At 36.5% G+C, this 18,706-nt stretch overlaps 1 protein-coding gene across 2 annotated transcripts in view; it reads right to left on the reverse strand.

Annotated features, from left to right (window-relative positions):
* Positions 1 to 2,033: 2,033 nt before the first annotated feature.
* The window catches only part of brinp3a.1 (bone morphogenetic protein/retinoic acid inducible neural-specific 3a, tandem duplicate 1), a 35,583-nt gene continuing 18,910 nt past the window's right edge, over positions 2,034 to 18,706 (reverse strand). For both annotated transcript variants that reach the window (XM_051897382.1, XM_051897381.1), the window contains exons 5-8: positions 13,651 to 13,756; positions 12,730 to 12,966; positions 10,688 to 10,910; positions 2,034 to 3,922 (exon numbers count right to left, since the gene is read on the reverse strand). In XM_051897382.1, coding sequence (XP_051753342.1) covers positions 2,806 to 3,922; positions 10,688 to 10,910; positions 12,730 to 12,966; positions 13,651 to 13,756 — 1,683 coding nt within the window. In that variant the 3' untranslated portion in view covers positions 2,034 to 2,805. The remainder of the gene's footprint in view (positions 3,923 to 10,687; positions 10,911 to 12,729; positions 12,967 to 13,650; positions 13,757 to 18,706) is intronic.

Here is an 18,706-nt window from a genome sequence, read left to right on the forward strand (position 1 = left end):
AATGTGCTCATATAAATAGCTCTAATGAAAGCTGCAAATAGTTGAAATAACAATTACAGTTTGTTGTATAAAGTACACATAAGGGAGAAGAATTTAAAGGGACAGTTCACTGCAAAATAAAAATTCCGGCTTTATTAACCCTCATGTCATTCCAAACCAGTATGACTTTCCTTTGTGTAACACAAAAGGTGAATTCAAAGAATGTCCTGGCTAGTCTTTGAAATTTAATGAAAGTGAATGAGAACTTGAGTAGTCAAGCTCCAAAATGACAAAAAAAGAATCATATCATAAATCATAAAAGTGGTCTATGACTCGACTCACAAACTTAATTTTTTTCCAAGTCTTCCAACTATAATTTTGTGTGAAGAACAGACCAAAATTTAAGTAGTTATTCATGGATAACCTTCCACCCAGGTGGGCTGTTAACCCTTGTGATCGGATCATTGAGCTTTAGTTCCCATTCACTGTAATTGCACCAGAACATTATTCAAACTTCCTTCTTTTGTGCTACATGATGAAAGAAAGCAATACAGGTTTGCAAAGACAGTGATTAAATTGGTGACAGAATTGTCATCTGCGGGTGAACTAATCCTTTAAGAACCAATTAAATTACAGAATTGGGAGTCACTGCTTTTTATGAACGTCATACTAAGCAATCAAGAATGCCATTGATTGGATTCCCATTGAAATTATTAAAAGCAAGCCATAAAGAACTGGTGATGCCAGCCTTCACTCAAACCACACACCTTTTTAATATGAGACTCAATTATTGTGGTACACTTCAGTATGGATGCTGGAAGTAGCATTTATGAAAAATCAATTCATTTCCAGGAAATCAGACAATATATACAGTATATAACAATCTAACAGACTTTCGAATGGCAAGAGAAACATCTAATATAACGGGGTTTGATGATCTCTCAGCTGACATGCATTTGTTTAGTGTAAATGTACATATAAGTATTCGGCAGGGTGGAAGTCATTCTCTTTTAGAACTACTGTATCTATGCAGAAAACAAAGTCTCTCCAGATGTGTCTGATGTGCTATACTTTATGTCCCAGTTGTTGGTCATCAATATCTGTTCATCATATCTGAGAACTGTCTCTCGTAATTGCTTCCTATAATGCTCATTAGCCTGGCCCCTTCTGTTACCTCTTTAAATGTATATTTTTGCTGGTTCGTTTCTTCAGATATATCACAGCTGACCAATCAATAACTCATTTAACTTTTGGTTTATCTATTAGAGTGAAAAAAGTTGTCTAACTTTTCTCTTTTGTGGCAGTATCATTATTTGTTCCCTAATGATGTGGCTTACTTTGTCTCAAGGTGATTCTATGAAAAAAGTTGAGGAGATAGTCATCAGTGGCCTCATTTATAAAACGTCTGTACGCACACTCTAACATCAAATCTGTGCGTACGCACGTTTTATAAATGAGGCCACTAAAATCCATGTAAACGTTCAGATTTATAAAAATCTTTATAAAGAAGTGCTTACCGCCACATCAGGTTCTAAGCAGGCGTACGCACTTCACCTTGTGGCAGAGTCGGAGTACTGCAGGTATTTGGAAATCTAAGCAGCAATAAGAATAATACATGATTTGAGAACGTGGCTAAAATCCACGATTTGTGTGCGTATGTTCATTTTCTCTAAATCATGCATACACACATTTGAGAAAGGATCTTGGATCAAATGAAGGACTGTTTCTTCGGAACATTTTATAAATGAGGCCCAGGTGTCGAAACTGCTCCTACGTGGGCTTTTTTTTTTTTTTTTTTAATGTTTTTTTGTTTGTTTGTTTGTTCTGTCTGACATGCAAGTTGTCAAAGCTTTTCTCGTAGATGAATTGGCTCTCTCAAGGAATCATTTTTCAGAGAGACTTGCCTGCCAGCTTTTTAAAAAGCATAAAGAGCATGGATAGGTTCACCTGATAAGATGTACTGTATTTTTTCACTATAACTTCAGACAATAAATGAAGCCTCTAAATAAAACTACACAAGTTATGTGCAATTCAAGCAATTAGAGATATTTACAGACGGCACATAAAAATGACTTTTATTTAGAGTATTAACAAATTCATGTTCTATACATTTTATGGACATTACCTTTGTAACTTGTCACAAATAATTGATTTTATAAAAATAAATGTACATGAAACAGCATATATAATAAGTACTTTGCTTATGGTGTGTGATTTTATTTTTAACCAGATTTCCTCCTACATTCATATTCAAACAAATACTGTAAAAAAAAGTATTAAGCATCAACAAAACCATCTATTGTTGATTAGGATATTTATATTTTGAGAGTTACAGTGTTGACAGACAGCATAAAAAAGGAAGAAAAACTGAAAGTAAGTCAGAATTTTGCCCAGACACAGCGGGAACACCTGATTACACTAACAAGGTTTGGCTCACCATGTGTTTATAGCCTCTACTTTCCTTGAAGAGAAGTCTTAAAAAAAAATAAAAAAAATAAAAATACTGTTTCCGGATAAGTCCTACTGCACACATTGTTTATTAGGACTGGGGCTGATGCTAAATTCTGCAGTGTGCCATGAAACTGAAATGAGGTTGTCACACTATTCACGCAGAGTTATTGTAAATCATCATTGCAGTTAAGAAAAGAAAAGGCAAAGATTTGGCCATTCTTCTGAAGTGACCCATTACATCAGTGGTTCAGACAAACACCAGAACTGTGGCATCACCATCAACACTGTATCTCAGCAGCTGTCCAAAGTATACCAGGCTATTTAACTACAGTTACAGAAATAGCTACAAATATACTGCTACCTTGCAGTGCCTTATTAGCTACATAGTTTAGTAGTTTCATACTCCATTGAGTTGGGCTGCTTGGCACTGAAGGCCTGAAGAGCAGTCTGGATTCGGACCACATCAGTGGTAGAAAGTTTGAGACGGTGGCGTAATAAGCAGGCGAACAGGTCCAGAGGTTGCTGGCCCGGTGGAGAGAGTCGGTTGACCCGGTCTCGGATCTCCAGCAGCTGGAGCAAGGCCGAGTCCTGCGAGCCCTGCGTGTATGGGTAGTCCAGCTGCAGGATCAAGTCCTGGATGGCATCTGGATCAAAGTGCATACTGTATCCGAACACCTGCATACTGTTGATTTTCATGTAGCCCAGGTTACGGGACGAATCCATGTATTCCAATGGCTCAAAATGGGCACTGCCGTTACCCTGAGCTGATGCTGTTTTGACACGGCTCCTCAGGTAAATGTGTACTGTCTCAAAAAAGGTCTTCCACTTGTTACCTAGAGTCAGGGTCCAGTTATAACAGTCAAGTGGGATGTCTAACTTGGTCCTTTCCCAGTCAGGGTAACTGTTCTGGTCAATGGGCATGATCCAGCTCTCAGAATGACTCCCTCCAAATGGGTTGATGTACACGGACAGCACGGGTTCAAGGGTGCTGTTTTTAGTAAGGCATATCTGCAGGGAGATCCCTAGGAGCATGTGAACGTGGTTAGACTTGAATTTGTTGCTCTTCAATGTCAACAACATCCTCTTCCTCCAGCTGGGATCAAACCAGTTGTTGAGTCTGACGTCATTGCTTATGAACATGGCGTGAATACTGATCCGTCCGTCCTTCTTTTGCAGCAGATAGCGCAGCTCCAGGTCCTGGAGGTCGGTCTCAAAACCGATGTAGTTGTCTGTAGAATCCGGTATGGTATTCCTACAGGTCCCTTGGCTTAGCATGTAGCCAGGATTGCAGCTGGCACAGCGAGAGCGATTCTCATAGGAGCAGGAGGCGCAGTGAGGACCGTCACCCACGGAGCACGGGATAACACCCTGGCAGGACGGGTGCTCATAATGACAGGAGCAGGTTCGCGTTTCCTCCATGTAGGAGCCTATCTGATTGTTCTCACTGCAGTACATGATGGAGAGGATATACCTTAGCCAATAGCTGAGAGGCCTATGGTGAAGGAAGGAAGGAATGAATGCGATAAGTCAGATTGTCTTGAAAGTCGTAAATGATATTGCATTTCATCATAGATAGAGTCGGAAGATAAAATAAGTGGCAATATTAAAGATGTCACAAGAATTAATCGAGGTACTTGATGCTCCTGGGAACTTTCCATTTTGTTCATTCTCCAGTAGCTTACAGCATATATGTGTTTTGTATTGAACAAAATAAAACATATATGTATTGTACTGTTTCTAACACTATCCAAAAATGAATTTAATTTTCAACATAATAAAAGAAATAGACTTAAAGGAATAGTTCAGCCAAAAATTAAATTTGCTGTTAAAGAAAATTCTGTCATCATTTACTCACCCTCAAATTGTATGAGTTTCTTTCTTCTGTTGAACACAAAAGAAGATATTTTAAAGAATGTTGGTAATCAAAACAGTTCATGATAGCCATTGACTTCCAAAATACTATGGAACTCAATGGCTACTGTCAACTGTCTAGTTACCAACATTCTTTAAAATATCTTCTTTTGTGTTCAACAGAAGAAAGAAACTCATACAGGTTTGGAACAACTTAAGGGTGAGTGAGAGATGACAAAATTTAAATTTTTGGGTGAAATATTCCTTTAATTTACTCACCCTCAGGCCATTCAAGATATAGGTGATTTTTTTTCTTCAGCTGAACAGTAGAGAAGATTTTTAGCTGAAACTGTGGTCCTTGGTGATTTGTATAATGCAAGTCAATGGCTACAGTCACTTTGAGAGTCAAAAAAACATATTACAGGTAACAAAAAAAATTAATACCTGTGGCTCCTGACAATACATTGAGACTGAAACAATCGGTCTGTGCAAGAAACTGAACATTATTTACAACATTATTACCTGTAATCTACACTGCCTCGGCAAACAGTCCTGAGCTTCCTGTCACATAATGATCTATTGAATTAAATAATGTTCAGTTTCTTGCACAGACCTTCATAAGACCTCAATGTATCACCAGGAGCCACAGGTATTAATTTTGTTTTGCCTGTATGTTTTCTTGACTCTCAAAGTGACTGTAGCCTTTGACTTGCATTATACAAATCACCAAGGACCACGGTAGAAACTGAGGAAAAAAAGTCACCTACATCTTTGAGGGTGAGTAAATTAACAGCAAATTTCCATTTTTGGGTGAACTATCCCTTTAACTGTTGCTTGCATAAAAATGTACTCAAAGTAATTATTTCATTATAATAATTTGTATTACTAAACATTTTTTTTAAATTGATCAACAAAGAAGCAAGATTGAAACATGACTTTATTCATAGAAATGTACAGACTGTTTTTTTCTTATAATAAATTGCTTAACCCAAGTAGAAAATTTAGAAAAATCAATTCTTAAAAAAATAACACTAGTCACTAAATTATTTCCAAATAATTTAATCCATTTTATGAGCATGAAAAAATGCCATCCTGCAAAAATTAACATAACATGCATATTCAGACACTGTAATGATTCTCTCAGCAGCCACTGGCAAATGAACTCAGTGGAGTGGATCAGCACGATCTGTCACATGGAGTCAAATTGTAAACATCAGCTAAAAATGTACTTGTTTCCTATTTTCCATTTCACTTTGTTTTTCCAAAAACAATAGCAGAGTAAAATTAATCTCATACAGCATTTATAAAGCCTAATTTAAAAACAGTAAATTATGTGTCTATCCAATATTTGAGCCATATTGAATGTAATTTTTGACATATATTAATGTCATTGGTTAAGAATCCTCACTAAACACAAATCATAATTAACCTGAAGAGGATAATGCTTGTGCATATTTTTTGGAGTTTAAATAAGGTCAAAAATATTCTTAATTCTCCTCTGAAATGGCTTATGATAACTAACTGATTATTTCCAAGGCTTGTGTTATGTATGGTAACTCTTCTTTTCATAGTGCAAAAATCTATTTCAGAAATTGCCCTTTCGTTATGCTCTCCTGAGAGATAGCCGAAGATTTTCATTGCCATGGAATTTCCTCTTGCGCAGAGAAAAACAGTTTACCCTGGATTAAAACATAAGTGATGGCAACAGAATGTATAAATATTCATGGCACCAGGCTGCCTGAGAGACAGTCAGTATGCAGGTGGTTGGCAATGGAAGAAATCTCAGCAGCCTGTCAGCATATTTCACTGACAGCAAAACGGAAATTCACACCAGAGACAAAACATGCTCATGCACATTTATTTCACGAGAAAACAATTTCATGAGAATTTCCATATTTTTAGAGTGTAAAAAACATCTGACGGAAGAACAGCAATAGCTTAAATAAGCGTTTTTGCTCTTATGGGAAATTACACCCATTAAGGAATAGGTAGTATAATCACTCAAAACCAGCCATCAGATTCAGAAAGTTAATGTATTTGACTGTGATTTTAAAGCACTGATTCTGTTTAAAGCTATAGTAAAAGACAAAGTGATATGAAAACAAACATAAAGCAAATATATGGGAATGCATTTTATGAACAAATTTATCAAGCTGTTGATAAATTCTGCCTGACAAAAGGAAAGAAAAAAAGTCATTTAAAGGAAGCGTGAAAATCAAATAAATCAAGTGTGAATGATAAAATGACAAGGAAAACAAAACAGTAAATCAGGAACTCAAAAGCGGCCTAATAAAATGTCTATTCTATTTGCTTTATTTTTCTTGCTGCAACTTGAATCATATGTTATCAAAGAGGAAGGATGCTCTTGAAGATAGATCAAGGCAGATTTCAGAAACATTTCAAACACATGCAGTTATTGTTCTCATGCCCTAGACTCCTCCGTCCCGAGATAGGAAACTTTGGAAAGTATTAGTATAATGTACATTTGGACTTAAGATCTGACGTTATTCTCATAAATGGAAATGTTTGTTTTCACAAGTGCTGCAAGATAAAGGCAAGTACAGCACTTTTTTGTGTTTACTTCACATTTTTAACTAACAGCTTTATAAAATAGAGTCATATTAAAATAATACTTAATTATGCATGCTTAATAATACCCTAATTAATCATGTAATTATTTACATGAATAATTAGGGCATGTAGCCGGGAAGCAACTCACACGTTGTTGTTAGTGCAATGTGTGTTAGTTCCTGTGCTGGCTAGATTACTTACAAATTGTAGTCCATTACTGATTACAAGTTACATTACAAAAAAGTAGTTAGTAACATAATCTAGTAGATGACACATTTAAAGGGTTAGTTCACCCAAAAATTACATTTCTGTCATTAAGTACCCACCCTTGTGTCGTTCCAAATCCGTAAGATCTTCTTTCATCTTTGGAACACAAATTATTTTATTTTTGATGAAATCCAAGAGGTTTTTTATCCCACATAGAAAGCAATAGAATTACCGTCATTCAATGTCCAGAAAAGTAGTAAAGACATTGTTAAAACAGTCATCATGACTACAGTGGTTCAACCTTAATGTTATGAAGCGACGAGAATACTTTTTGTGCGCAAAAACAAAACAAAAATAACGACTTTATTCAACAATTTCTTCTCTACCCTGTTTTTGCACACAAAAAGTATTCTCATCGCTTCATAACATTAAGGCCACATCCACACAAAGCCAGAGCTTTCCCTATCCGATCTTTTTTTTCCCCTTTTCTCAAGAAATATCTGCGTACACACGAAACCACAATGCAACCGACTCAAAATGATGTAGTCTACATGCCAGATAAGCACGTGGCACTGTATTTCTGCCACAGAGATACACTAAAAATGGAGAATAAGACTTGGAGCATGCGCTTGAGCGCTGTATACAAACTTTTGTAATACTTAGAAATAAAGCTTTATTTTAGTAAAGTTAATAGGTTCAGTAGCTTCTGCGGCACAAACACAAGCATGAATACCATTATTGTTGTTGTTGTAGCTGTTACGTGACGTAGCGGTGTCAACTAGGGTCGAGACGTGGGGTGATGACATCATCGTTTCACAAAATATTCGGATTGGCTGTACACACAAAAACACAAGGGTGTCGTTTTCAGATTTATCAACTCTGGGACCCGGTTTCAAAAAATAGCTGTTTCAGGTTCCCAAAACACCAGATCTATCTGGATGAAACGCAGATACAATACAAAATCTTTACGGATACATCTAAATGCATCTCCGTGTGGAAGGGCTCTAAGGTTGAACCACTGTAGTCACGTTGACTATTTTAACGATACTACTTTTCTGGACCTTTAATGATGGTAATTACGTTGCTTTCTATGGGAGTTAAAAAACCTCTTGGATTTCATCAAAAATATCTTAATTTGTGTTCCGAAGATGTGCAAAGTTTTTACGGGTTTGGAATGACATTTCATTTTTGGGTGATCTAACCCTTTAAGGTAATGTATTCTGACTACTTTTTGATTACTTTTAGATTACAAAAGAGAAAGACAATATTTTGCATTCTTTGTTATAAATAACATGAAGTGCATTAAATATGACATTATGTCAGGGTTTCCCAAACTGGGGTTCGTTAAAAAAAATTAATAATCATGTAATCAATAAAAAAAAGTCATTGGAATAAGATTATGGGCATTTTAAAACATAATATAATCTAATTACAAGTACTTAATTTGGAATCTGATTATGTAATCCATATTACATGTAATCAGTTCTCACATGCTGCCTTTTTTCATTTCTATTCTATTATTTTATTTTTATGCTGACAAAAAAAAAGAAGACCAATCAATATAATCTATAAACAGTTGCCATATGCCAAGAAAATAAAATGCTAATTTTCCAGTATACTAGATATTTGGAAGAAATAAGCATGACTAGTGCAAAATTGAAAATCTGAAAATTTCATTGTCCCTTCCAGGGAATAAATTACGTAATAGAAGATTTTCAGTGGCGTCTATATGTCGCTACATCTGCAATAACTGTATTGCATTTCATCCCAATGCACCCTTCTAGCTTAAGTGATAATATGGGGATATCGGAATAGTATGTCTTTGAGAAGTCAATATGAATATTAATGAACCAAGAACTTTCAACTGTGAAGCTGATCATCGCTTTAGGCTTCGCTTTCACCTCATCTGACTCAAGTGGTTTCCACTTGACTTGGCTGCCTGCGTGGTTTGCATAATTCTCATTTTTGCACAGCCCTGACCCTCTACCATCTTTGAACACTCAGTCTCAGACCTTAAGTTGTGAACTTTCTCCTTCCGTAGCCCTTACCAAAAGCACTGCATTATCATGCCAGTGCAGAGCCAATAAATTACCTGTTTCTCGTGTCTTCCATTAAAACACAACCTGCACTTTAGCCTATAGATGGGAAGATAAAACCTATTCATCCACTAACTCCTGAAATGATTAGATGGGACAGTCTCTATCATTTCAGAGAGGCTGGGACTTCAGCCAAGACACTAGACTTAACACAATTATGCTTGCCACAATTGCCCTCAGATATGGACTGAGTAGTGTGTTAAAGGCATTTCTTAATTAATTAGTTTGGAGGACATGCATTTTAAATCTCCTATTAGAACATCCATTTGGAAACAGTTCCCAAAAGAAGAAAAAAAAAAAGGTCCAATGCAACATCACGACAAATGTATGTGACATTGTGACTAATACAGACATTACAGTAGAATTCAGGGTTTGACATTTATATGAACATGCATTTTGATCTTTTATGGCAAGAATCAACATTCTGTGATTCTATGAAAAAATAATAGATTTTACAATAAGGTCTGTTAACATCAGTTAAAGCATCAGGTATTGTAAATAATAATAATAATAATAAACAATACTTTTACAGCATTTTAATAATAATAAATAATAAGGTCTTTGCACACTGAGTCTGAAATTTTCGTATGCGTTTTTTTGTATTCAAAGCACACTGAGTCTGATGTGTATTAATTAATCCGTTGGAAAAAATTCGCAATGCAATACAAAATGGAGTCTTGTGAGGATTATTTTGTTGTCCTCTCTCTTCTTATAAAGAGAAAAAGAAAGAGGAAATATTGGGTCCATCCAATCCTGGGATTGCAAATAGAGAGGAAGAAGAGTTCCACCTACTTATCAAGGAGCTGTGGGATTATCCCGAGAGATTCAAAGTTTAATTCAGGATGTCTGTGGCTCAGTTTGATGCTTTGCTAACGATACTAGAGCCACATATTAAAAAGAAGACCACCAATATATATGTATTCCTCACTTTGTTTGTCATACGGATTAACTTGTCAGACGTCATTCTGAATTTTGGCATTCGCTTGTACGGTGGCTCTGAATGGTCAAAACACCTCTCAAAATGCTTGCTACAGATGCACATATTGTTTATATTAGTTATATAAACAAACATAAATTAACTACTAAATTACCTATAATTAACTACTACTATTATTTTTATAATTATATATATATATATGTTTTTTGTTTTGTTTTTTTTTTGCCAAAAAAACCAAACTTGAGTTATTAAAATTTAATATAAAATCTAAATAACATTTCTTTTTACAAGACCTATTCTTGTAAATAACAAAATTTGGATTAATTTGATTAAAAACCTTTTCAATTGTATCAACAGGATAACTTTTTTTTTTTTAAACTAGCTTAATAAATGCTGTAAAAAATGTTGCTAATTGTTTGTTCATGATACCTAATTAACTAATGTTAACAAAAGGAACTTTACTGTAAAAGTCTTTTCAACCCTGAATCCTTTAAGAAGCAATGACAAACTATTTTTACCTCTCATCACATTACAATCAATTATAAATATGGACATTTCCTTTTATAACCCATTAGGAACATGGCACATATCTTACCTCTCCCTGGGCACAGATATTTTGGGTTGAGTCCGACACCTTTTGCTGAGTTTGAAGAGTTTGCCGACAATCCGCTGTGCTTTGCTGAACAGCTGTTGAGTGCTAGTCTCCAACAGTTGAAAGCGTTGCTGAACGCCAGGGTCCATCTTCCAAAAGTACTGCACAGCAGATGTGTTCAGAGCATAGAATGTTGGTAATCTCCTCACAAAATTTTGGAAGTCCTCTAGAAAGGCAGACAAGTGTTGAGAATAAATTACTGGAATGACTTTGCCTCATGTCGGGGAAAAAGAAATCAGTCATGTTCGATAAAATGAGTCAACAGTGAAACTGGGGGTAGAAGGGGAGCAGGTGGAATGTTATTTTCATTCCTTTGATGAAAATTGAAAATTGTCCTGTGTGATTGAACACTGATAGGCGAGGACAGCAGGGTATTTTCAATGAATTGCTAAAAAACGCTAAGCCGTTTCTAAGAAGGACAGGCTGATTTTTGAAGGAGCACATGTGGTTCAACTTCAACAACAGCAACAAAAAAATAACATTAAGTTCTGACAGGATGGCAAGTCGTTAAAAGCAAAGCAGGATCACCTCGGCCACACAAATGTCTTCCAGCAGAGGGAAGTTCATTTTCATTTGTGGCAAGAAAAATCGATAGCCGCGTTATGGTGCTCAACGCCCCAATCAATGCTCTACCTAACATCTAACAAGAAATGATCTCAGTGGCTATAATTAACAACACAGATCCTCATCATAGCCTGACAATTCCAGTCTGTGCAGAATTGGATTTTTCATGCAATCAAACATTAGGTAATTGAAAATATTACAAGTTCCATTTTTAGATATCCATTGATCTGTCCAAGTTGCCAAGTTTTGTTTTGATTTCGAATTTCATTACGAAACAAAAACTGTGTGGTGCCCTGTGTGGTGTGGACTAGTAGATGATCTTGCTCCAGCTGATGATTGTTGTTTATTTATTTGGTTTACAGTCATTAGGCAGTGGTTTTTTCACTCCCTGCTGTTGCTGCAGGAGGTAGAGCTCCAACATGGCCATGATGCACACAAAAACCTGCTCCGTGCTGGCTCAGTGCCTAGCTTAGGGACAAGTAAGCCTGCCAAGACCAAAACGCTGCTTTACCACAATGACAATGACACTAGATCCCAGGAAGCACTTCCTACTATTTCCTTGTCAGCTATCAAATGTAACAAGGTGACAACAATCACTGTTTAATGTCACCCCACTATGTGTCAGGGATATTCACAGATCTAAGTGGCATAACAGAATTAATTTGGTGCTGGCATGCCACGGGCCTCTCTGAATTATGACTAATTAAAAAAAAAAAAAAAAAAAATTCATAATTATGAAACCTCTTGCAAGACAAAACTACTGCTTGCTTTTTTAACATTCAAAGAAATAATTCACCTCTAAGTGATTCTTATTTAATCACCCCATATGACTGTAAGGAGAATTTTTAAAGAATTGTGCTGGTGCTTCTTTTCCATGAAATTACTCCCCATTGGGACTAATGGTTTCAATTCAAAAAGGAATAAAAGAATCATAAAAGTAGTCCATATGACTTTATATGTTATTAAGTTATACAAAAGACTGAAGACTTTAAATGATTATTCACTGATAAAAGACTGTTCAGACTTTTTTAAAACTGGATGAACCGATTCAAGTAAAAAAAAGATATATTTGTTTACAAACTGCTACTTCTCTCATGAACTTGACAATCTAAAGCAATATTTTCAGTGAATAACCATTTAAGCCGATTAGAAATGCTATTGTATAGCTTCAAAACACTTTTATGATATATTTATAGTGTGTTTGTGTCCTTCTAGAAGTTTCAGTCAAAAGCTTCAGGTTCAGAAGATTCAGTCTCTCCAATTGCATGGAACAGAGAAATCAGTACAATTTTTAAACTAATCTATTTGTGTTTTACAGAAGAAATTGTCAGTTTTCAATTTTTTTCTTGAACAGTTTATTTTAACTATTCACCATGTTTCATTAAAAGTAACAAGAAAACTTGAAAATGACAGAATCTTACCAGACTCTTCAAACTCTTGGTTGGCTTGTGTCCATGATTCTCTGATAAGTTTCAGACTGTCCTGCATAGCCTTCAGGTCTTCACTGGGACAGTTGCACTGGGGATAATCAACACTGCATTTGCACCAGCAGTCGTTATCCCGGCACACAAACTCGCCCTCGGAGTGACAGCCAATATAACTGAGAGCTGCCTCCACAAATCGGCTCCTTAGGTATTCTGGGAGGATGGCCTGAAGCCCTAAAAGAATACAAAATTGTTTATATATAAATACATAATATGCCTCAAAAGATCAGGGTCTGTAAGATTTTTTTAAAGCAAATTAATTCTTGTATTCACCCAGGGCATATCAAATTGATCTAAAGTGACAGTAAAGACATGTATAATGTTATAAAAGATTTCTGTTTCTATTAATCAAATAATCCTGAAAAAAAAAAAAAAAATGAATACATGTATGTCAACATTGATTATAATAAGAAATGTTACTTGAGCACCAAATCAGCATATTAGAATGATTTCTGAAGGAGCATGTGACACTGAAGAATGGAGTAATGGCTGCTGAAACTTCAGCTTTGCTATTACAGGAATACAATTTAAATTATATTTTACTGTGAAAAACATTAAAAAAATCTTACTGACCCCAAACATTTGAATGGTAGTGTACAGTAAAATACCACTATTTTAAATATTATAAGTAAATCTTTTAAAATAAAATACATTTTCCTACATTTCAAGCTAATATCTTGGAAAATTCCTTGAATTTTTTACAGACTAAGTGAAACATTTTTTGTGCTTTTACAACAAAGGATGGTTGTGGCATATTTCTCTGAAAACGTTGCTGCGTTATTCAACAAAAGAATAAAATTCAAAGAATGATAATATCATTGAAAAGTCTTGGATATAGTTAAATAATGAATGCGCTACCTTGTAGATGAATCTTGTTCTCAGGACTCTGAACCAAAACGGAACTGACAGAATCGAGGTTGTCATAGTTACTGCATCCAAGAGGGCCTGTCCTTGTTTCGGTCACCTTAAGGGAAGACAAGAAAAAGCACATGACAATACTCTGAGCAAAACAGAGGCAGAAATGACACTGAGGCCATTAAATATGCAGAGCAGGCAGATGACTGTCCTGTAAAATCAGAGTAACATAGATTTATCCAGTGCTTCTACAAGCTCAGAAAATGGCATATTGTTTTAGACATGTATTTAAAAGAAGTCTAAACAGGATCGCTGTTGGAATATAAGAACTATACAATGATAAAACTGCATAACTATGTTGTAAAACTGTCTGTCCAGAATACCGTAACGATTCTACCGTTACGCCAAGGACATGACTGTTATTGAAAAAGCTATCATTTGGACCAAATTCAGTAATGTAGTGAAGGGCAATATTTCACAGTGAAGGTAATGTACTTTCGCTGTACGTAAATAGTGAAGGTTAATGGACCTGTTGTGGAAGTAAATGGTTGAATGCGACTTGAATTAGTTAGTTTGGTACATATCAACACAGATGTTTCAAATCCAACATGGCTGGCGTTGCGGTAAAAGGCATTATATATTATACTGTAAGGTACAGTACTGAAAAGAAATGCAAAGAACAGCTGTTAGAAGAAACTATTTTACAGGCAAATGGATCCAGAGCAAACAAATAGGTAGACATAAGAGTAGAACATCCCTGCCGTATCACTGACACCTCACTGACAAAACTATTGACACGGTATCTTTGTTCCCATCCAAGAGTTGTGTTAAAATGGTGCACAATCACAGCTCAATCATTCCTGACAAAAGCTTCAGTTTTTTTCCCTGACAAAAGTCACTGTATATCAAGGCTCGCCTGACACATAGGAAGAAAACTCACTGCCTGTGGGCAAATATATCTCCCTACCTGTCACTTACAAATTGTTCTCTGTTCTACATTGTCTTCTTTAATATTTCCCCCGGTGAGTGAATAAAAGTCTTCATGTCGTGTTTGTAGATTAATGGTGACCCGAGATTTCCGTCAGGCGAAACTAACTTTTCTTCTTCTTTGTTGAAAGAAAAGTTGCCTTTGTTCGACATCTTCTCGAGGGTCACCGGATAAACGGTGAAGCGGATAAAATTATACAAAGTAAACACTATAGTGAACCCTCCAAGCAGAATGCAGTTGTTGTCATGCAAGTGAACCACTGAAATGACTGAGGACCTGGAAAAGCCAAGGAAGCATTTCTAATGTGTTACACAAGCAGCAAATCCCCATTATCGAGAGCTGCTTTATTTAATTTCCATTCAGCGTGTTGAAATAACTTTCAAGCCAGTGAGAATCAGGAGGAAAAGCACAAGTTCAGCAAGCCTACCGCTGGCATTTCCATTCCACTTATTGACGCGTCCACGCAATTAATTAAAATCCAAGGAGCCTCTACAGGGTTCAGCAGATTAATTTCTAACAAAGACAGATGTCCGACTTAAAGGGAAAATTGACCAATTGCAAGTATAAAGATGGGTTTTTCTATGCATAGCAATGAGCCGGTCCGCAACAAGGGATCGACGGAGCGGAGCATGTGCAGAACTTGGGCTTTCTATAATGAAACGGAGAAAAATAGAGAACTGTTGCTGCAGCTAGTGCATCTGAATTGGAAATTCGGAATTTACCTGAGTGTGCACTATGTGCCATCCATTACAGATGCTGAGTACAAACCATGTGGACTGAAAACTGTGTATTTTTTTTCAAATTATCTGCAGTGTTTTATTTGTGCTGACTACATCAGAACCTCAAGCAGCAGGCTGTAAAGAGATCAGTGACTGGCATAAGGGTCGCTTTCAGTGTGGCTCAGTATAAGGGATGTATTCAAGGAAATGGGTCAGTTGTGACTTGTAACATTCCCTCTTACTCTGAACTGAAGTTCATAATACTGTACCCTCTATCTTGATTAAAAAAGACCTGACGCTCATGATCCTTGACGTGTCGTTCTATACATAGTAGTTAGTGTGTCATTCTTTTGTCTCTTACTGCCATTGTAAGAGACTAAAACACTGCATAGTTTAGAATGGGTAATTACAATAGGGGCTTTCGCACAGGAGAAACCTTTTCATAGTTCCTGGAACTATTGGCTAAAATACCCGGATTTTGCCGTGTTCGCACCGCAGGAACTAGGAACGATTTTAGTTCTAGGAACTCCTTTTGGGGGAACTAAATTAGCTCCTACTTCAGAGTAGGGTCTAAACCAGCACTATAGGAACTATCAGTGACGTAAGTGTACGTTGATTGGTCAAACGCATGTCAAACAACGGCACCCAGCATTTTTAAAAAGCAGTGTAAACATATTTACTTCACAAACATGGAAAACAGTGATAACGGCATTTACCTGTTGTCTGCAGGGTTGTGTTCTTTTCTCTGCCCCGATGATATGTAATACTGAAAGTTGTCATAGGAGATTTCATCTCTTAGCCCCACTTTTTGCTCTTTCAGTCGCATAAATTATGCGTTTACATTCCATCTCCGTTATCACGAAACCCACGACACACAACAAGCACAGCTCTGATCACGGCGTCTTCCATCCACCGGTTATTAGCGTTTGTAAATGCAGTGCTTAAAGATGTCGGCCACTTCACAGTTCCTATTCCCGGTGCGAATGCAACCAGGAACATGGCCTAGAGGGAGAAATTAGTTCTCAGGGAACTTTCCTAGTGGCTAGTTCCTATAACTGAGTTCCCAGAACTATTCGGTGCGAAAGCCCCTAAAAATGGCACAGAAGCCTCATTTTTAAAGGAAGAGCTCACTTAAAAATGAAAATCTCTCATTTACATATCCTCATTTGTGTTACACAGAAGAAAAAAAGTATAGAACAACATGACAGTAAGACTGTAAAAATCCAAAGTGACTAAAATGATTTGCTACATAAATATTAGCAATCCATTGCATTTCTTTCACAGTAAATGAGTAAAAACAGACAGTTTTGTAATTCCCACCTGTGATTAATCCAACAAAGACTCCAGAAAATATCAGGATGAGTGGGCCCGTGTAGCCACATATTTGAATAATAATGGATTTTAAGATGCCGATCCCAGCCTTTTTGAGAAATGTCATTAATGTTTCATAAGCATTGGCACTTATTATAATATTGCTTTACACAAAGATCCGGATAGAATGGGGCCTGTATTTAATCAGTGAGCATTAGTCAAAAGGCATTTTCCTATTTGCATCAGGCATGTTTTTACACTGCATTGAAACAATCTTTGATATATTCAAGCAGCTGGTTTCATAAAAAGTCCTTTTCCGGTGGGTTAGTGTACCCCTCGTTTCAGTGTGTGCTATGGGGAAGCTTATCATTGGAGGAAAGTGCGCATTAGAATGGAATTATACCCTTCTCTACAGAAAATGGGACTTTATTGAAAGCAGCAGGGAATCCTCAGTGAGGCTAGTAGTGGTTAATGCTCTCAGCTTCAGCTTGTGAAATCTTAGAATGAAACACAAAGGCATGCTCTCTACAAGAGAGCTTCATCTGCATGCATTAGCTGGAAATTCTTTTTGATTTTTCAAGCGTTTTTTCCTCGCAGTAGGATTCGGAAGTTCTCGTTCTGGTTTATGGCAGTTAAGAGGGGGGAAACTGGGGGAGGTGTGGAGGTGCTGGCAGAGTTTTCATGCCTCCCAGCTTGTGCTCGGGATGCTTGACTGATGACCCAGGCAAACGTCAAAGCACTACCAGTGGCAAAATGCCCAACTCTTTCTCTGAATCATAATCTTTCATAAAGTTTTCCACAGTTCATATACCCTGTGTTGGTGAGAGTATTCATAGCACGCAAAAGGTTTTCCGATGCTTAACAGAGAGGAATGTGATTTTGAGTATACAGTATATAGGAGAACAGGGAATGTAAATGTAAAAACAAAACAAACAAAAAAACTGATAAATATTGTATTATTGAGTATTATTAAAAAATAATGTGTATTATTATTTAATACACTTGCTTATTTAAAGGGATAGTCCACCCAAAAATGAAAATTCTGTAATCATTTACTCACCCTCATGTTGTTCCAAACCTACATGACTTACTTTCTTCTGTGGTACATAAAAGAAAATATTTTAAGGAATATTGGTAACCAGGGCTTGACATGAACTTTTTTTCTCACCAGCCACTGTGGCTAGTGGTTTTCCAAAGTTACTAGCCACTCAGCATTTTCATTGGCCACAATTTTGACAGATACCATGGGTAAAAACTGCCATATAGATATTTGTATTATCTCATAATTTGGCAGCAGGTATATTAGACTGCTGTCACTTTAAGACCTGACACATGGATCCATTACACTGTTACACATGCGTTAAAATGACTGACTGTGTATACTTGAATTCTCGCCAAGACCTGCATTTTGACATTATTTTTTGTGTATTTGACTGTGTGTAAAAACAACTCAATAGTACTGAGAGGCAGCTTTATGCTCACGCACTTTGGGTGTGAGCAAAAAATCCGTGGAAATTAGTAAAATTATGTGAAATATGCACAATTCCACGCCGAAATTCAAGCCCTATAACACCAACAATATTCATCCGGACCAAATGAGTGAGTAAGGGGAGGCGGGTTTGTGTGTCAACTCGCTGTCGGAGAGATGAGAGAGCGAGAAAGCACAGCTGGTATCATGTGGAAAATTAGTATTGGAAGCATTTCAGATGTTTCAGTACCGATATGTATCGAAAATCGATATTTTTGACAACACTGCACTTAGTTTATTATTTCAGTTGACTTTTTTTAAAGACTACAATTTAAAAATGTATATGTAGGCTATATAAAATTTAACCCGACAAAGTGGCTAGTAGGAGTGACTGCTTTACACGACACTGCTGAAATCCACCCGCATTTGGCAGGTTGGCGGGTGTTAATGTCAAGCCCTGTTGGTAAGCAAACAGTTTTAGTTCCCATTGACCTACATTATATGGACAAAAATACAATGGAAGGAATGTTGGTAACCAAAACTGTTTAGTTACCAACATTCTTCAATATATCT

This window comes from Ctenopharyngodon idella, chromosome 6, assembly GCF_019924925.1.
Source record: "Ctenopharyngodon idella isolate HZGC_01 chromosome 6, HZGC01, whole genome shotgun sequence".
In the NCBI taxonomy this organism is placed as follows: domain Eukaryota; kingdom Metazoa; phylum Chordata; class Actinopteri; order Cypriniformes; family Xenocyprididae; genus Ctenopharyngodon; species Ctenopharyngodon idella.